Below are 18,843 nucleotides of genomic sequence, written 5' to 3' on the forward strand. Positions count from 1 at the left end.
CCTGAAACTGGCAGATTTCCGAGTCCAAGCTGCGCCTGGGCAGTTCCGGTCGTTTGGGTTGTTGCTTTTGGTCCGCAAATTGTGTTTCTAGCCAATGGTGCGTTGTATCGTTGTTCACAAGAATTGCTTCAATTCGTTCAAGTCACAGCCGTCCGAGAGAGAAGCAATCGGAGGCAAGTGCAACTGACACAGGCCCTTTGAGGGTATTTTTGACGCGCAACCCCAACCTGATTAATCCACCCATCGATTGGGCCTTTAAATTCCCCTCACTCCCTTAACACTCCCGTCACCGCAGAACAACGGCCAATTAACTAGTTATCTACCTGACCGTCCCAGGTCGCTGCCCGAACCCAAGCATCTCATCTGAGGAGCAGTCCCCGCCACTCGATTACCTATTTTACCCTCCTGAGGGCTGTCCCCGTGCCGCGTGAAGTGTGCTGACAACCAACAAGCGGCAGTTCGCCCGCATCGCTGCATCGGCACAGACACGGTCACCCGCGTCCCCGTGCGACCAACCAGGAGGCCTGTGTCGGGCGTGCAGCAATTTATCTTGCTGCAAGGGCATCCGATTGCTCCAACATCCGATGCAAATGCCCACTGAGCTTGGACGCTGAGAAAAGAAAAGTCATCCGAGCGGGATACCGACAATGGCGACGCCGAACATTTCGGCAATCATCATTTGAGACGAGCAGTTTCGTCCCGTTTCTCGTCCCGTTTCCCGTCTTGTTTGGTGCTCGACCCCAAGTTCCCTTTCCCTGGTATGCTACCCGAAATCAAGTTCGCGGGCTGCGACTAGGATCCCAGGTCAACCCCGGCACTAAATCCCAACGCTCCATCGCTCCGCTGGGACCTGCATCCGGGCCTGGCTGGACTCATTTGGGCGCAGATCGGACCTCGCGCCGGAGAAAAACAATAATAAAATCAGGCGCCGCCCGATGATATTTCCCACCGGTCCTCCGCCCGTTCCGTTGGTCCGCCTCCTCTCGCAACGGCCCCGGCAATGTTGGACCATCACGACTCGACCGACGACGCTGCTGGCGGCGGAGTGGGCTATCCCGCCGAGCAGTATCAACGGTCAAACCCAAGACGCGGCGGACCGGGGCCGTATGCACATGCACCACCGCCGCCTAGGTTACAGTCGAGGCCGCAGTGGCCGACCACCGGACCCTGGCCGAAACACGATGACGCTCATGCCGCAAATGCGTTCGAGTATTCTCCCCAGCGCCGACCTTTCCGCTTCCAAAACCCCCCTCCCGGCCCAATGCGCCCTTCAGGTTCGCGCAGGCCGACCCTCGAGCTGAAATCCAACATGCATGTGCCTCCAGACCTCGCCTCCGCCCGCAGCGATTCCTTCTTCTACAACTCTAGGCCGGCTAGACCCTGCCCAAGTCCGACCCCGACCATCTCGCATTTCGAACCCGTCCATAGAACGAGGGCCGAGTCGTCACCCATGCAAAGACCGCCCCGAAGCGCGTTCCCGGGCTTGTCGTCCAATCCATACATCCCAGAGTCGCCCGAGCCAGAGACATCGTCCCCCGAAATGCGAAAGTTTCCGCTTCTTGCCCGACAGAATGAGCAAATAGCCCGTCCGTCCCAAGCCTCGAATCTTGAGTCGCCCGTCGAGAGCCGGCAGACGACGCCAATCGAACCTAGTCCCGTGGTGGAAAATTTCTCCCGGCCGCGGAAAACCAGTGTTAGATCCCAGCAATCAGACGGTGCCTTGTCGCGGCGCATGGTGGCACATCGGTTCCATGCCGAGCCGTCGCTGTTGGATCAGCTGCCGCCGCCAACCAGCAACCCACAAGGACCAACGAGTTTCAGTTCGGCCGCAAATCCGTGGCCGAGAGCCCGTCGGCTTTCTGGCTCTTCATCCCAGTCCTCCAGCACCTTCTCCTCGATCCCGCCCCGTCCGAGTAACGACGGCCTTAACAGTGCACCGAGAAACGATTACTCAAGACACCCGAATGCAGGTATCATCGCCCCGACACCCGTTTTCCCGAGACCACCGCCGGCCCACCACAACCCCGGCGGCCCCTTTCACACACATCTCCGCGAGATCCCTCCGTGGCTGGCGGCCGGTGACGAGCTTCGGTCGAGTTTCCGGTCGCAATTTACTTCTTCCACGGCACAGGGGACTCTTTTTACCGCAAATGGCACCGAGCGAAACAGCGTTTTGACGAAAGCGAGCAGTGTCACGGAGCAATCTATCATCAACGGATATGCACGGAGGAGTTGGCGAGCGAATTCGGTGGATGACGGCCCGAGCTTGGAGGACGTGATGGGCATGTACGAAAGAGGCTTCAATGACTCGGATATCGAGAGCCTCCGTCGTAGTATGAGATTTACCGAAGACGACATCCCCGAGACCGACCCCAATTTCGAGGTGCCGGTGATAGAAGGTTCGCGGCCGGCCAGCCGCCACTCCGACGCGAGCGGGTTGCGGGCGAAGATGCTAGAAGCGATGAGCGACAGCCTGCCAACTTCCGAACCACTTCCGATACCCGAATCGGGCTGCTCGACGGCGAGGCAGTCAAGGACCCGACGTTCACTGCTGCCGAGTTCGTTGCCGAGCGAGATCGGCCTGGGCCTTATGAGCGAACAGACCCCCAGACGGGACAAGGCGGAGTCGGATACCGTAGAGAAACACGACTCCGCCAAGTTGCTAGATGGCGACGAAGATTCGGTAATCCCTCAGGAAGTGACTACCCAACCGCCCACACCAACTTCGCCAGTTTCGCCAACTTCGCCAGCGCAGACACAACCCTCAAGCGCCGACTTGCCTTCGCCGCACACCAGCACGCCGGCGGCCATCCCTCGCCTCCCACAGGAACCCCCAGAAGAGCCGGGCAGCCGTGATCGGTACGGGTTTCGAAAAGCCAGTGCTAATGTCAGTCGCCAGGAATATGATGCCTGGGACAGCACATATAGCGAATACCTTGCTCGGAGACGCAAGAAGTGGATTGCATTTCTCAAGGACAACTCTCTGATGACGGACCGGCCAAATCGATTCCCCACACATAGCGCGAAGACGAAGCGCTTTATCCGGAAAGGAATCCCGCCAGATTGGAGGGGCGCGGCCTGGTTCTACTACGCGGGGGGGCCTGCCATTCTGAGCAAGCACCGTGGGGTTTATGACCAGCTGGTGCAGCGAGCTGGCTTGAACCCGAGCGGCCCAGGCGTGATCGCTGGCCGACCTGGCGAGGTGAAACCTCTGATTGTCGAGGATATCGAGAAGGACCTTTACCGGACATTTCCTGATAACGTGCGGTTCAAACCGCCGCCACCCCCCGCGGGAGAAAGTGCTCCTCAACCGACCACGTCCCCGCCGGCCATTGAGCCCGAGATTATCGGGTCGCTTCGGCGCGTCTTACACGCCTTTGCGCTTTACAACCCGCGCATCGGTTACTGCCAGTCCCTGAACTTTCTCGCGGGACTGCTGCTCCTATTTGTCGAGACCGAGGAACAAGCCTTCTGGTTGTTGAACATTATCACCCGCGTCTACCTCCCGGGGACGCACGAGATGAGTCTCGAGGGGTCCAAGGTTGACTTGGGCGTCCTAATGGTTGCGTTGAAGGATTCCATGCCAGGTGTGTGGAAACAAATCGGTGGCGACGAGCTTGAGGCGGGAAAAAAGAACAGGGGACGGCGGGGCAACAAGTCGGCGCATGGTGGCAACCCCGGCAGCATCAGCGACCCCAACCGCCTCCCCGCCATAACGCTCTGCATGACGGCTTGGTTCATGTCCTGCTTCATCGGCACCCTCCCCATCGAGGCCGTGCTCCGCGTCTGGGACGTATTCTTCTACGAAGGTTCGCGCACACTGTTCCGCATCGCCCTGACCATTTTCAAGCTCGGCGAGCGTGAGATCAAGGCGGTGCAGGACCCGATGGAGATGTTCGGCGTGGTGCAGACCTTCCCCCGCCGCTTGGTCGACTGCAACTTGCTCATGGAGACGTGCTACAAGCGGCGCAACGGCATCGGCCACCTCAGCCAGGAAGTGGTCGAAGAGAAGAGGCAGGAACGCCGCGACGGCATCCGCCGGTGGAAGACGGAACAAGAAGCCGCCGCCAGCGACAGCAACAGCCCGCGACCTTCGACCAGGCACCGGTTCGGCGCGGCGGCGCTGGGGTTGGACCTGGCGGCCGACCTGGACGAGGTGCGTCGCAAGGCCACGCTGTTCGGGCGGCGAAAGGATCGCGAGCAGGACCGAGCTGCCGAGGTGGCCTAGTGTGCACCTCGGCCTCTGTCCACCATGCCCCGAGACCCGTTGGCGCTCGACTAACAGTCATTTACCCCATTTCTTTCTTTCCCCTTTGTCACAAGGCTCGCGTCGGGGACGCTTTCAATTCTTCGCTGCCACCCGGCCCACGTCCTTGGTCCCCCGCTCCTTCTGCTATCTCCTGGACAACAACGTGTGAGATTACCTGGGCTGCGGCGATTGAGAGGGCCGGTGAATGCTTCGTGTAATTTTAATGTGTTTTTATTATTCCTGGAACGGGTCCCCCCATCTAGCGAGCTTTCTCATCATCTGGTAGCGTTCTTATGGGCATTGGCATGGCATGGCATGGCATGGCATTGGGCGGGCGGAGAAGACAGGCACCGGTCTCCTTGCCGGAGGAGAGGGAAAAAGAAAAGGCTACTTACTTACTCAAAAGATTTCCTATGTGTGGAAGGTTGGGGCTATAACTGGATACAAGATATCGGGGGACGAAAATGGGCGACATCGCACCGTAGATGGCGGCGACAGATCATGGTAGATGAGCAATCAAACAAGATATACCCTTTGCCGGGCCTGTGTCATGACCTTCCCTAAGCTTGTTGTGTGACTCTCTTCCTCTGTATATATGCCAACACTCCGCCTGTGGAAGAAATATGGAAGCGGGCTGGCGAGAACAAGCATAGCGATGGGGGTGTCGCGAATGTGGCAAAAGACATTATTGAATTCCATGTTCTGTATCCGCTGCACTATTGATGAACCCCAACTTGCTATGTATGCCCTGAGTCTGATGTCCGACTGACGTGGTTGGCGGGGCTGACTCCGCGGTCCTTCTCTGCCACTTTCACCGATTAGTTGCGCTGGTCGGCCATATACCACCAGGAACCACCTTTCCACCCCAGCTTCAGCGTGCGCCGCGGGTCTGAGGGGGTTGACGCCTCCTGATACGCCTCTTGGCAAGCCTCCTTGTTGGCATTGTTCTCCGTGTATCCCTCGCGATCCCGACATCCTCCTCCGCAACGCCTGCATCCCTGGTGGCCCATGGGAGCCTTGTGAGCGCCATGACCGGCCGAACGAGTAGTTGCCAGATGAGCCCCACCAACCTAGCAAAGCAATACGCAACACCCGAGCCACTCTACGGCCCCGCAGTCCCACTCCCCCCCGTCCCAGCAGCCCCAGCACCACCAGCACCACCAGCAGCAGCCCCCTTCTTCTCATCCGCCCCCTCCCCGGCCGCGGCCGGCACATCAAACCGGACCGGCCCCTTCGCGTAGCGCTGGACATAGGCGCGGGCATTCTTATCAAACTCCTTGCGGTCGGCGCGGAACTCGTCGGCGATGCGGGCCTCGAGGGGGTCGTCGGGCAGGGGCTCGACGAGCAGGGCGCGCACGGCCTCGAGCACGCCCGCGAGGCGCGTCGACGGCTTCCAGTTCTCGGCCTTGAGCGGCCCCAGGCAGATGCTGCCCAGGTTGTCGTTGGTCACGTTGGGGTGGTAGATGCGCGTCGCGAAGGTCACGGTGGGGGCCCGGAAGGGGTAGTCGACGGGTAGGGTGACCACGAGGCCGAATTTGCCGCCCGAGTAGACGGTGCCCTCCGGGCCGTCCATCGTGATGTGCCATTTGTGGAGGTCGGAGTCGTCCGGGAGGGCGATGCTGATGCCGGCTGGGGGGTTGGTGGTGCATTCGGCGAGCTCCTGCGGGAAAGGTGGGGGTTAGTGGGATGGTTTAGGATGGGGTTGTGTGTAGTGGGGGGTTTTGGGGGAGAGATGTGCATACTTTGGCGATGCGTTTGTTTTGGGACGACATCTTGGGATCTTTGTTCCTCGGTGGATCGTGTTGTGTCTTAGGATGTTGCTGAAAGCAAAGGTGAAGTTGTTGGTTATGGCGGGGCCAGATGGAGGTCAACCGGTGGGTGGTGCTAGACGGCGAGGTGGGAAGCGGTGAGTGAAATGGTCGTGTTGAGAATTCAGGGGAAAAAAAAAAAAAAAAAGTGGTAGTTGGGGTTGTGGGTGAGAGTTGGGAGGAAATACCCATCAATCGGTGTTGACGGAGGCCGCTTGATGCAAGGCAGTCAATAAAGCGAACAAGCTCATGGAGGGAGGAGCCTGGAAGGTGGGGTTGAGCTTGTGGGTGAGGGAACGCGCGGGGTGGGCTGCCAATGGTAAGCTCCGGCCCTGGGCCCGTGAGCTGACAATCGAAGATGGTTCCGCTATCTTGGTCCCGCCATCTTGGTTCCGCCATGGGAGGGAGGCGGTGCCAAGTTTGCGGGAGGGGGGGGGCATGTCACTCATATTGTGTGGATGTAAAACAAAGTAGGCCCCGCGGTTGTCAAATCCTAAGAGCATGTTTCTTCCATGGATACCGCAACGCCTCACCCCTTAGAGTCTAGTGGTAGCCTGTCCTTGCAACTCCGCAGGCCTCAAACCATCTCGCGATGGAGGCTGAGAACAAACCCATCTCCCTGAAACAATAAAAACGTCTGTGTTCGGTTCAATTTCCCCCAACCCCAAACCTACTCCTCCTCCGCCTCCTCCTCCTCCCCTTCACCCTCTTCATCTTCCTCCTCCGTGGCATCGGCATCTTCCATTACCGGCTCTGGCAGCGCAGGCCCATCACCCTCTTCCTGCCCGTCGTCGCCCTCCTCATGCTCTTCTTCAGTCTCGTCATCGTCCCCAATCTCATCCTCGCCGCCATGTTCCTCGCCGATTCCCCCTTCTTCCTCCTGCCCGCCCTGCTCGACTTCCATTTCACCCTCACCCTCACCTTCGCCCTCACCTTCACCTTCATGCTCATGCTCTTCCCCCTCCTCCCCCTCACTCTCCTCCTCCGTACTATCCCCACCCGCCGCCCCCTTCACCGTCCCAGCATCCACACTCCGCCTCAAATTGGGGAACAACAGTGACGGCGGGATATCGTCCTCATAGTCCGCCGGCACATCACTGAGGTCACTCTCATCGTCCGCCGAGTCATGCACACTACCGGGCGGGCTCGAGACATCACTGCCCTCTTCCGCACCACCACCCCCACCACGCACCGTTGCCCTCCGCGCCCCAGCCCCCACCACACCACCACCACCACCGCCCCCAGCATCATCACCCACATCCTTCATCTCCACATCCCCCTCCTCCTCCTCTTCTTCCTCCTCCCCACTCTCCTCCCCACTCCCCTCCCCAACAACGCGCCCACCCGCCCGCGCGCTCGACACACTGCCCATCCTAGACCTCGTCTTCCCACCCCCCGCAGCCCCGTTCGTCGCGCCACCCGCCGACCGCGGCGGCACCTCGGCGGCGCGCAGCACAGCCTGCACGGCCTGTTCCGCCTTGCGCAGGATGTTGGGGCGGCGGATGCCGCCGCCCGCACGGCCGGGCCGCGGCGGGGCGTCGCCCGCGAGGGAGTGGCGCTCTGATTTGTCGCGGTCGGGTTGTTCCGAGTTGGCGCGTAGGGAGCTTAGGGCGGAGGGGGTCATGTCCTTGTCTTTGTCGCGGGTGATGAGGGTGTGGAGGAGGAGGCTGGTGGATTTGGGGGTGTTGTTGTTGTTGTCGGGTTTGGATTCGGGGTCGCCGGGGGGGTGGTGGGGTAGTTTCTGTTGGTCGGCGTCGAGGAGGTCGGGTTTGACGTGCAGGTAGATGGCCGAATAGCAGTCTGTGATGAGGTCGTCGATGGGGCCGGCCTTCATCAGGTTGGAGTTGAGTTTCTTGATTTCGACGGCCTCTTTCATGGCCGTGAGGGCGGCGTTGTCCTCTGCTGCGGGGGTGGTTGACCAAGCGGTTATTTTTTCGCCCACCGCGTCGAACTCCTCCTGGCTGAGAGTTTTGAAGGCATCCTCTTCCGTGAGAGGCACCTCAAAGGTCCGACGGAGGAGCTTGACATAGGCCAGAACGCCAAACTGCCACAGTTCGTTGAAATGGTAGAAATCAGCGCCCTTTTTGCGGATGCGGCGAAGTACGGCTTCTAGGCTGACGCGGTCTTTCATGACGTCGAGTACCCGGACCATATACCGGATGTACTGCTCCGTGTAGACGTGATGGCGGCCCGGCCGCTCAGCGTCGCATTTCCATACGTTCATTACCATGGTCTTGGTGAACATGCTTTCCCGTAGGACGTTGAAAGCGGCCTTAGCAGCAGCGGAACTTTCGTTATCGCTGGGGTCGGTATCTTCGTCGAACAGGATGCGCGCATGGCGCATGATGATGCGGTGTTGCCAGTTGGACTTGTCTTTATCGCGCAGGTACTTCAAGCACCGCACCACGTACGCTTCCCAATCCTCGGCGTTGACAACGGATATCTCCTGCCCACGGTCTGGCGCGTATGGTTGGTGTTGTAGGACGTTTGCGGCCATTTGGATCTCCAAGTCGCCCCGCATGACCAGCTTGTGAACGACCGACACGATTTTGTAGTGCGGTTCTAAAATGGGATCCTGACCATGCCGGGGTTTCGGTAGCGATGAGACGATTTCGATCGTCTTCTCCAGTGCGTCGATGACGGCCTGGACGGTCGGACGGCGCAGTCGGTTCTTCTCGTCGAGTTCCTCGGGCGGCTTCTGGTACATCTTCCAGAGACACTTGGCAACCATGTAGGGGTTCTTCCAATCTTTGGGTTTCCCCACCATCGCCTTCCGGAAAAGGTGAGCTGCAAACTTCCAGACTTGGTAGTCTGCCATCTCGTTGTGCACGATCCTCTTGTATGTGCCCGCCCCTTCCACCTCGATGAAAAACCTATTCTGCTCGGCATGCTGGAAGGGTTCCATGGCAAATGGGCTGCGGCTTGACGAGTACATGCGCATCCCAAACTCGTGGAACATGTCGTACAGCGCTTCTTCATCGTCCTCTAACGATGTGAGAACCGCAGGGTCCGACGCCCACGCGTATGAGTGGGACAGCGCCATGATGTAGCTGTGGATGGCATTCCGCTGGAATTTCACAAGCTCGGCGCGTTCCTTGTTCATTTTGTCGGCAGTCCACAGGACTGACTCGTCCAACTCGTAGTCAAAACACTCGGCCAGGCGAAACCAGGCATCCCAACGGTCCGGTGTGTATTGGAGTTGCAGCCGCAAGAAGGTGGCACCGATACGCAGGTCGTCGGTAGCCCCCGGCGTTTGTCGGCGATTCAAGTCGACGCCTTTGAACTTGGTCAGGGCAATCATCCCGAGAAGGAAGAACCAGCCCTGCTTGGCCGGCGCGCTCTCGGGGGTGTTGATTGTGACAGCGTCCAGATCTACACTCCCGGTCAAGGCTTGGTAGAGATGCAATGGGTGTATCGGCGCTTTAAGATACTCGGAATAGTTGCGGAGGTTGTGAGCCATTTGGGGGCTCGACTTGGCAGATCCAATCGCTTGTTGCATGCGTTCGATGGTTGTTTTGAGGTCAGATTTGAGCAAGTCCTTCATCGACATTCTGTTCGCCAGCATGGTGACCTTGCCGACTAACTGTAGTGCCTGGCGTTTCTCCAGGTTCTCAGGTTCGCAGCCGTGGTCTTGCACCTCCCAGATTCCTACCCCGAGCTTCAAGCCGTGCAGATCGTAGAGTACCTGGCCAAGGTAGTCTTCCCAGTTATCGATGTTCTTCTGCTTAAGGAGCTCCACGCGCATCATTTTGAGGAAGATCTTGTTGGATGACTTGCAGCACTTGCGAAGACCCAACACTTGGTGCACCGCAGCCAAGTAATCGGCGAGGTCGTTTTCGGGTTTCGGGAAGAGCTCGGGATGTTGGTTTAGCCCGACCTTAAGCATGGTATATTGAAGGGACCAAGTCCGCACTTGCATCTCCTGGAGCTTGTTGAGGAAGGATCTCAGGTCCGAAGTGCTCGCTGGTGCAGGCTTCATGCCAATCCGCGTCTCGTCTTCAAACATGGCGGCTACATGTAACATGCAGCTGACTTTGGCAAGAGCAGACATGCTGGACCTCAAGTGATCATCATCCATGATGTCAAACGAACTGTTGTCATTCAAGGCCAGGTGCAGTGACTGGATGATCAGATCGTCGAGGGCTTTGAGCAGACTCATGAACTGGTTTCTCCTCGGTTCATCAGGGGAGTGAAGGTAGTCGTCACTCTCAAGATCCGATATGACAGTCTCGATACTTCGAAGGAAGCAGGAGAACTGCTTCGTGGTATACTGAATCTTCCCGTAAGCCTCGCCTAGTCTTGACCACAGCAGCAGTCGCAGCTCCGTGTTGCTGCTTTTGAGGAACTTCCACAGGTCTGTCAGCTCCTGGCTGGCGCACTCTGCGATAGGCAGCTTCCCCGGCTTATCACTGGGAGCATCACCGCCAGCGTCAGCTTGTTTGAGGGTAGCGGGTATGGTGATGTAAACGCCCTCCGGGTTAAGGACAGGCTCCAGACTTTCCACGACGGCCACTGGGTTGCCATTATCTTCCTGGAACAGACCCAGAAAGAAATCCATCGTTGTCAGCTTGGATATTTCGCGTTCCGCGGCAGCCGTTGATATCTCCGGCATGGTAGTGTTGTTGGCGAGGTTGACTTCCGTCGCAGCGGACCCCGAAAGGAAGTCACGCAGACTATGCCAGCAGTTCAGGACATGATCCCTTGGTGTGCCTTTTGCCATCGTGGTTGAGGCTACGGATGCCCAGAGAAAGCGGAGCGTAATGGGATCGTCCGGTTCCAGGGTTCGAAGTCTGATGACCTCGCCAGCCATATCCGCCCACCTGTCCACTCGACATTTCGCTTCCAGTTTCGCCTCTTGATCCGCGGTGCCGTTAGGATCCGTGATGTGATCGTAGACATCGAGGTGGAGCTCAAAAAGCGTCTGGGCGAGGCCTGCGAGCTCGCTAATTGTTTCGCCTTGTACGTCCTTTGGAGATAATTCGATTTCATAGGCGAAACTGTCATAGATGCTCCCCTCAAGGCGGCCAGTGACGTCTATTACGGCCGTCCTCAACTGGTCTGGCCATTTGTACTCGGTGTAAGTCTTAACCAGCGCTTTCACATATTTGTAGGCGATGTCGTGTATGGTATTCCAGCCTTGGTTGACGTTTTCCACAAAGCTTCTCAAGCCCCGAGAATCGTCAAACGCTGACGCCTCCTGGGCCCGCTGGGACCCGGTCTTTGCATGCTCCAGGAAGGCAGAAAGGCTAAGCTGAGGTAGCTCCCTCTTGCTTAACAATACGGCGCCTGTATCTTCGTCAAAATGTGTTATCGAATGGCAGAGGTCAACCGTGGCCTGATTTTGGATTTTGCCCGTCCGGTCGTCGGCGGCACACGAGTCGAGCACCTCGGCAATTCTCCCGAGGGTTACCTGGTCTGTTACCCCAAGGTTCTCCAGAAGATTTTTGGTGGTCTGAAACAGGTTTTGGTCGGCAGCTTGCAGCGGCTGGAGCTGGCTCGCGAGGAAGGTGGCCGAGTCCATGACTTCTTCCACAGCTGTATCTCGCCGTCTGGTCCGCTTACTCCTCTTCACATCTGCAGCATCGTCTTCAAGAGCGTCGGGGATTCCGGCTGCTGACTGAGAGCGTTTCCTCGTCGATGAGGAATTATTCGGGTCCTTGGATGCCTGCTCGTCCGTCGGGCTGGATTCGGGCGCTGGGGCAGACGTTGGTTCTTCCACCATTGCTTCCTCGCTCGGCTGCTCTGCAACCACTTCTTCCGCCTCCGCCACTTCGTCCGGGGTACCTGACTGCGGGGAAGGCTCCTCCGGCTGTAGTTGCATGTCAACTTCCATCTGGACGTCTTCTTGCTCGTCCGTATCGGGTAGCTGGATTAGGACACCCTGACCCGCAAGCCCCTCCTTTGCAACGAAACGTACAATGGCAGCGCCAAGTTCAGACCAGGATGGAATCGAAATCGGGAGGACGGAGCGGGTGGTCTCAATTTCTGTATCGCGCAGTTCCTTAACAGCTAACCTTTTGGTGGGGTTCGGCAGGAACGGCATGGGGTCCATAAACCGGGCCAAATACGGGGGCATCTCCCGGTGCACGAAGGGGTTCATGATCGGGTGGGTCAACGCCATGTCGTCGCCCAGGACCTGCAGTTGTTGTTTGAGCTGCTCGCCGGCAAATCCCTCGGCCAGCGACGGCGGATCGACTTCCTCCACAGCCGGGTCATCCTCCAACTCGATGGCGGCTTCGAGGCTATAGCGATTGATCCGAGCGCTCTTTAGAAATGCGGCAACCCGAGCAGCTTTCCTCCACAGTTCGGCGTCCGAGGGGTCACGATCAAGGGCTACGCAAAAGTCGTCCAAAGCCCTTTGAGCGTCCTTTTGCACTCCGGCGTCTTTGAGAAGTGGTACTTTTTTCTTCGTGGATTTTCGGACCTTGTGTTTGATACGGTCGATGACGAATTGACCGTGGTTTTTGTGAGACAAGTAGAGTGCCTGGGGGAGACTGCTGCCAATCCCGTCTACGTCTGCGCCGACAGGAGGGAGGCCTTGGGCGAAAACAGGTTCCGTAGCGAGGGTGCCATCTTGTCCTGCTCCGAAGCGTTCGTAATCTGTCTTGCTTTCCGGGTATTTGAAGATCTCGGATTCGAAGAGCGCATCGTAGGCGTCGGCAGCCTGGTCGAAGGACTGAGGGCCTTGCGCATGGAGTTTGAGGGCGTTTTGGAAGAGTTTGAGGGCATCGTCGACCTTGGAGATAAATTAGAACCAGCCAGAGCAGTTACTTCAGCACAAGCGCATCATACTTGGAGGTCCTTCGTTGTGTCAACCTCCTCGTCGATGTTCTCTTCCGGTTCGACGTTGATGGCCGAGAAGGCGGCCTGTGGATGAATCAATTAGCGACAGGAAAGCAAATGCAGTGGGTTAGATCTCTAATCACCATCTTGTCGCGAGCTGTCAAAGTATCATATAGTTGTGTGGTTGTTGGAGAATGGCAGTTGCAGCATTGCAGTGGTCAGTGCCACAACTTCTCCAGACTCCTTCATTCAACCCGCATCATTAAGAATGGTCGCGGGAGACGCGACTGCCAAGCCAGAGCCAAGTCCTATGGTTTGAGAAGTTGACGTTATGTGGCCCGAGCTCCTTCAACTGGGCTGTCTTTTCTGCAAATGCCATTCAGTGCCCGCCCTGGCCGCCAAGCACAACCGCGCAACAACCTTGGACTAGCTGGGAAGCTGCCCATACCCCCCAGACAAGCAAGCAAGCCAGCCAAAACCGCCCCGAGACATTGAAAGGGCAGGGGACTTGGACGACACGACGACGAGGGCGACCCAGACATATTCAGCCAGCAGTAGCGGCTTCGGACTTTGCTCGCCCCTATTCTGTCTTCTGGACCAACGAACAACTATTCGAATTGAGCTTAACTATCGAGCTTTCAGCTAGCGCATTGCGGTCTAGAACCACGGCAGCTGTTTTGTCGCCATGGTTGCGCCAGCAGTGCCCGAGTCCGTGCCCCCCGCGATCGCCCGCACAAGGTGGACTTAAACTGATGTGTCTTCGCGTAGGTTGACGGAGGAGGTGCTTCATGAAGCAATTGATGCCCGTACCGACTCATTGGCCTCGTTGCGCGAGCTTGGCCCTCCCGACCTTGTGCACCTGATTAAGCAGCCGCTGAGAAGTGGAGGGAAACACGTCAGTCTTCAGCCCACTTCGATTCCCCGTCCCACCGCTGACTTTTAGGTGTTTAGACAGGCGTTTATCACCATGTCACTGGCGTCGATGCCTCTTCGTCAGCGAGTCTCGCCGCATACATCAACACACTAGCCTACAAGGAATTCGGTCCATCCGCCACCACCAAGACCCTCGAAGGCACATACTGGTAATTGGGTCTGTCTTGTGGGTGCGGTTCCAGGCGCTAACTCAGTTCTAGCTGCTACAATGCCTTCTCACGCGTCGACATGCGTGTGCACGCGCCATTCCCTGGATCCGTAGAGAGCTTCTGCATCGACGAACGAGGCGAGAAGCGCAAGGCCACCGACGAGCTCTGGCTTGAGACATACTTGTGCAGTGTGCTGCGCGCATACTCGTATGCCGACGACGGAACGGGCGACACCATTCGAAAGATTATGGGTGTGAGGCGGTTCAACCCCGTAACCAATACCGAGACCGAGCATCGCTTCCTCAGCGCGGCCGAGCATTTGTTCTTTCGGGGTAAGAGATCCGGGACCACCCTGTTGCCGCTACGGATCGGCTAACCGCACGCGCGTAGGATGGCAGCTGGGATCCGACTCTATCGTGCAGGTCCCGAACGTGGTCTCAAACCACCTCACGGCGGGTCTACTCCGATACTTTCACACTACCGGCAGATATACCTCGGGGATCAACCTGTTTGAGAAATTGAGGACAGAAAACGTCGAGGTGGCATCTCTGCTGTCCAAGGTCTTGTTTATGGGCAACGAAGAGGTTCAGGGGATACGCATCCTTCACGACGCTCTGAAACAGTCGCCGATGGATTATGTTATGCTGGACACCCAGGCCGAGTTCTTGCTTAAAAAGGCCAAAACCGCCGCGACCCCCGACCAAAAAGACGAGAGACTCCGGATGTCCCTTGGCTGTGCGGACCGAAGCACCATTGCCGCCCCCAGTGAGTTTGGGACGTGGGCTAGGTTAGCCGAGGTGTATGTGACCATGGAGGACTGGGAAAACGCCCTCACCACGCTCAACTCATGTCCCATGTTCACCTACCAGGATAAGGACGCGCCCATCATGCCGGAACCAAGAGACATTCATCTGCCTACGCTTCAAGAAACCAGGTTGGATGAAATCGACAGCGAACCCGAGTCCCGCTACTCCGAGCAGGTGGACCCGAGCCTGTTGAATCTCCGCGCAGCCGCCTACCGTGGGACCTTCAAGCATGCATACAGCATCTTGACCGAAATGACAGCCAAGATTGGCTGGGATCAGCTGTTGAAGATCCGGAGCAACGTATTTGTGATGGAGGACGAGTACCGTGAGAAGCAGGAGTCGACCAGCTACCCTAAGAATCGCAATGCCAGTACCGATGCCCTCCGCGGGACCCCGGATCCTACCATAAATGGTGCAGCTTCCGAGGCTGGAGGCGATGAGGAGAAGGAGGGTGCCGAGGGAGTGGACAAGGGGAAGGAGAAGGGGAAGAATGAAGGAGAAGGGGAGGAAGGTGAACAAGAAGCAGACAGCGAGTCCGCTGCCCAGACGCTCGCTCCTGGCAACAGGGCCGAAGACATCGAGAGGCCTTCGAGCGCCGTCGACCCGGACGAGGTCAAGAAGGGTGACGACAGTGTAAGCTATTATCGTGCTCCTGCTGACTATGCTCATATCACTAACAATCTGTGCAGGGCTCTAAAGAAGACCACTTCTCGCGTCTTAACAACAAGCGCCTCTGTGAACGCTGGCTTGACAGCCTGTTCATGGTGCTTTACGAGGACTTGCGCGTTTACACCATCTGGCGCACACAGATGGCCCAGTACCGCGCGCAGAGCATGCAATACAAGAAGTCAGCCGAGGAGTGGGAGATCCTGGGGTCGCTGGCCGAGCGTCTGCAGCACGTCGACGAGGCGGTCGAGGCCTACCGTGCCTGCCTCGCCCAGCGTTTCAGTCCCAAGGCGCTGGCGGGCATCCTCAAGGTATTCGAGAAGACCAAGGGTAGCACACGCGACACCGTTGCCGCCACCATAAGACTGGTGACGTGGCAGTACAGGTGGTACAGCGAGTTCTCACCCGAGCTGCTGCACACGGTGCGCATGCTGATCGAAGACGAGGGCGCCGTCAAGATCAGGAGCATCATCCAAGCTACCAATCTGCCGCAGAATGTGCTCGACTTGACCCATCATTATGCGGCGCTCTGCGCCACATTCAGGAGCAGTGGGACTGACGGTTAGTGGCCGGAGTAGCTGGCAATAGGGAGGTGGAGAAGGAGGAGGTGAGATGGGAACATGGCTTTTGCGTCTGTCATTCTTGGGAGTAAAGCTGGCTGGGAAAGGAGTGCTGTGCGGTGGTCTTGTGATTGCTAGTCGATAGTTTAATCGGACGTGGCCATGACAATGATTCCGTCTTGGCATGATGGACAAGATGGCATATCTATCGTTTGCATCCCTTTCCTCGAGACCTCGGGATGGCATTGTGACGAGTGACCGACGTCGTACAAACGGCCTTTCAGGGGCAGTACGAAGTGATTGCGTACCATTTGAGCGGGGAAGCTAACGCGCAGCCATCGGAGACAAGAATCTCGTTCCCGAGTCACCGAGAGAGGCGGCCTCGGCGGCGCAACCAAGGCGGTAGGTCCACACTTGTGGGAATTCCGGCCCTCCAAGCGCCCCAACCGCATCAAACCGCATGACGCCGGACCGTGGCGCCGGGTCTTCGGGTCGGGATCGCGCATCTTTGGGCGAATAGCCCCGCTTGACACCGAAACCAAGTGGACTTTTTATCCCACAAGAGGCGAGACAGGCAAGGACAGGGCGCGGGGGGGGAATACACATAACGTCATCAGAACTTGAGAATCGAAGCACTTCGAATATCGGGTGAAGTTTTACCCCGCGTTTCAGTTGGTCGAGCTTGTGAATAAAGCCGCGTCCTGTCTTTGAACCCCTCTCTAGTTTTGCGTGTTTGAGCAGCAGCACATCGCCCGTGTCGTACATACATCCAAAGATATCACAATGGCCGAGACTAAGAACACCTCGTAAGCAGCTCCCTAGCTCCCAGCCTCTACCATCCCCTCCCATCCCACTTAAACATACTAACACCCCCTTTCAGGAAGACCTTCACGCTCAACACGGGCAAGACCATCCCAGCCATCGGCCTGGGGACATGGCAGTCCCAGCCCGGCGAGGTCGGCAAGGCGGTTGAAGCCGCCCTGCGGTCCGGCTACCGGCACATCGACACGGCCTTCGCCTACGGCAACGAGAAGGAGGTCGGCGAGGGCATCCGCGCATCAGGCGTGCCGCGCGAGGAGATCTTCCTGACCACCAAGCTCGACAACCCCTGGCACAAGCGGGCCCCTGAGGCGCTCCGGCGCTCGCTCGAGAACTTGGGCGTGGATTACCTCGACCTGTACCTCATGCACTGGCCGTCGAGCAGCACCCCCGAGGATCTCAAGAAGCACTACCCCGACTGGGACTTTGTCGACACATGGCGCGAGATGCAGAAACTGATGGACACGGGCAAGATCCGCAACCTGGGTGTTAGCAATTTTGGTATCAAGAACCTGGAGCGGTTGTTGAACGACCCGAGCTGCAAGGTATGTGGTGCCGTTCTGGTGGTTGGCCATTTTGCGCGGACTGTTTGCTGACTCGTTGTAACTAGATCGTCCCGGCCGTCAACCAGATCGAGCTCCACCCCGGCAACCCGTCCCCCAAGCTCATCGCCTATTGCGCCGAGAAGGGCATCCACTGCTCCGGGTACTCGCCCCTCGGCAGCAGCGACTCGCCGCTGTACAAGAACGAGACGATTGCCGCGATCGCCAAGGCGAAGAACCGCAGTGTGCAGCAGGTGCTGCTGATGTGGGGTGTGAAGAAGGGCTGGAGCGTGCTGCCCAAGAGCGTCAACCCGGACCGCGTCAAGGCCAACTTCGACCTGGACGGGTGGGACTTGACGGACGAGGAGGTGGCCAAGATCGACGGCATTCCGGATCGGTTCAAGGTGTGCGGTGACGCGTGGCTGCCGATCAAGGTGTTCTTTGGCGATGACGAGTAATGGGACTCGAAAGAGTCTTGGAGAAGTTAGACAGCCCAAAAATAAAAGCCACCAAAAAAAGAATTCAACCCAACCAGACTTACCACCGGCGTTGTGACACACCAACCCATCGCGGCGCAGGCCCCAATCCCCGCCGGCCATGCAGACCTCCTCACTCCTTGACACATGTAACACAGCAGCAGCAGCATTAAAAAACCCCCACCCCAATAAACAACACCCTCCCCTCCCCCATCCATCAATTAATCAACCCTACAACTTCGCGCCGCCCTCCCCATCCCCCCACATAATCTCCGCCACCGCCCTCCTCACCCTTTCCGCCAACTCCACCGCCTCCTCCTCATCCAGCTCATCCCTCTGCCCGCGCCCAAACATGGTCGCCGTAAACCGCTCACTCCGCTTATCCCTTAACTCCGGCCTTGGAATCACATGAAAATGCATATGCGGCACGACCTGCGCCGCCGCGGCGCCATTATTCTGCACCACATTCCAGTCCGCCACCCCCGTCGCGCGCACGACCGCCGCGGAGAGGATGCGCAGGTAGCGGCCGAGCTCGGCGGACTCGGCGGGGGACACGTCGGTGAGCTTGGGGCGGTGGGGGCGCGGGCAGAGGAGCACGTGGCCGACCGAGAGCGGCATGATGTCGAGGAAGGCGACGAGGTGGGGGGTGGAGAGGACGACGAAGGCGGAGGCTTGCGGGGAGGTGAGTTCCGGGTTGAGGAGGGCGGAGGAGGGGGGTGGTGGGTTGGCCGGGTTGTAGGGGCGGAAGACGGCGGAGATGTGGCAGAAGGGGCAGTCGGCTTCGGTGTGGTTGTGGTGGGTGTGTGACCGTTGGTTGGGGTCGAAGGTGGAGGATGGGATGGGTGGGTGCGAGGCGTTGTAGCTTTTGGGTGCCATGGTGGGTGGGTTTTTGGGGGTTTTGTAGATTATTGTTTTAAATTAATTAAAAATTGGAATTATCATGAAGCTTAAATGCAAAACTCCGAATCTGAAGGAGTTTGTTTGTTGTGGTGTGTTTATATTCTATGCGGAAGGTTGTCTTGAAACCCAGGGCGCTTAAGCTCTTCCGGCAT

The 18,843-nt window shown here is 58.0% G+C and overlaps 6 protein-coding genes across 6 annotated transcripts; 3 read left to right on the forward strand and 3 right to left on the reverse strand.

The window, feature by feature from the left end:
- Positions 1-1,000: 1,000 nt before the first annotated feature.
- F5144DRAFT_489303 (uncharacterized protein) lies at positions 1,001-4,228 on the forward strand (the record flags this gene model as incomplete). Its single annotated transcript, XM_066785722.1, has 2 exons — positions 1,001-1,315; positions 1,625-4,228. 2 exons carry the CDS (start codon positions 1,001-1,003, stop codon positions 4,226-4,228), a joined length of 2,919 nt encoding a protein of 972 aa, XP_066643361.1.
- Positions 4,229-5,351: 1,123 nt separating this feature from the next.
- F5144DRAFT_602971 (ubiquitin-conjugating enzyme/RWD-like protein) lies at positions 5,352-6,021 on the reverse strand (the record flags this gene model as incomplete). Its single annotated transcript, XM_066791253.1, has 2 exons — positions 5,352-5,909; positions 5,992-6,021. 2 exons carry the CDS (start codon positions 6,019-6,021, stop codon positions 5,352-5,354), a joined length of 588 nt encoding a protein of 195 aa, XP_066643362.1.
- A 570-nt stretch (positions 6,022-6,591) lies between these two features.
- On the reverse strand, positions 6,592-13,195 carry F5144DRAFT_245837 (histone transcription regulator 3). The gene is made up of 3 exons (XM_066783398.1): positions 12,984-13,195; positions 12,850-12,924; positions 6,592-12,793 (listed from the first exon to the last, which is right to left on the reverse strand). The coding sequence occupies exons 1-3, from the start codon at positions 12,984-12,986 to the stop codon at positions 6,728-6,730; spliced, it is 6,144 nt and encodes a 2,047-aa protein (XP_066643363.1). The 5' UTR covers positions 12,987-13,195; the 3' UTR covers positions 6,592-6,727.
- Positions 13,196-13,224: 29 nt separating this feature from the next.
- F5144DRAFT_573372 (Chs5p-Arf1p-binding proteins-domain-containing protein) lies at positions 13,225-16,219 on the forward strand. The gene is made up of 6 exons (XM_066788960.1): positions 13,225-13,548; positions 13,609-13,735; positions 13,792-13,922; positions 13,974-14,254; positions 14,313-15,361; positions 15,418-16,219. Exons 1-6 carry the CDS (start codon positions 13,526-13,528, stop codon positions 15,958-15,960), a joined length of 2,154 nt encoding a protein of 717 aa, XP_066643364.1. The 5' UTR covers positions 13,225-13,525; the 3' UTR covers positions 15,961-16,219.
- A 518-nt stretch (positions 16,220-16,737) lies between these two features.
- Positions 16,738-18,011, forward strand: F5144DRAFT_649848 (Aldo/keto reductase-like protein; the record flags this gene model as incomplete). The annotated part of the gene is made up of 3 exons (XM_066792982.1): positions 16,738-16,760; positions 16,835-17,318; positions 17,384-18,011. The coding sequence occupies 3 exons, from the start codon at positions 16,738-16,740 to the stop codon at positions 17,771-17,773; spliced, it is 897 nt and encodes a 298-aa protein (XP_066643365.1). The 3' UTR covers positions 17,774-18,011.
- Positions 18,000-18,819, reverse strand: F5144DRAFT_573379 (HIT-like domain-containing protein). Its single transcript, XM_066788961.1, has one exon. The coding sequence runs from the start codon at positions 18,665-18,667 to the stop codon at positions 18,023-18,025; it is 645 nt and encodes a 214-aa protein (XP_066643366.1). The 5' UTR covers positions 18,668-18,819; the 3' UTR covers positions 18,000-18,022.
- Between the last annotated feature and the right edge of the window lie 24 nt (positions 18,820-18,843).

The sequence above is a fragment of the Chaetomium tenue genome, assembly GCF_020726465.1.
Source record: "Chaetomium tenue strain MPI-SDFR-AT-0079 chromosome Unknown F5144scaffold_4, whole genome shotgun sequence".
NCBI lineage: Eukaryota > Fungi > Ascomycota > Sordariomycetes > Sordariales > Chaetomiaceae > Chaetomium > Chaetomium tenue.

Coding starts and splice junctions, on each gene's coding strand:
- F5144DRAFT_245837 (XM_066783398.1), bottom strand. Junction 12,794..12,849: donor ACACAACGAAGGACCTCCAA/GTATGATGCGCT, acceptor TTTATCTCCAAG/GTCGACGATGCCCTCAAACT.
- F5144DRAFT_573372 (XM_066788960.1), top strand. CDS start 13,526: ATGGTTGCGCCAGCAGTGCCCGA. Junction 13,923..13,973: donor ACCCTCGAAGGCACATACTG/GTAATTGGGTCT, acceptor ACTCAGTTCTAG/CTGCTACAATGCCTTCTCAC. Junction 14,255..14,312: donor CGAGCATTTGTTCTTTCGGG/GTAAGAGATCCG, acceptor GCACGCGCGTAG/GATGGCAGCTGGGATCCGAC.
- F5144DRAFT_573379 (XM_066788961.1), bottom strand. CDS start 18,667: ATGGCACCCAAAAGCTACAACGCCTCGCACCCACCCATCCCATCCTCC.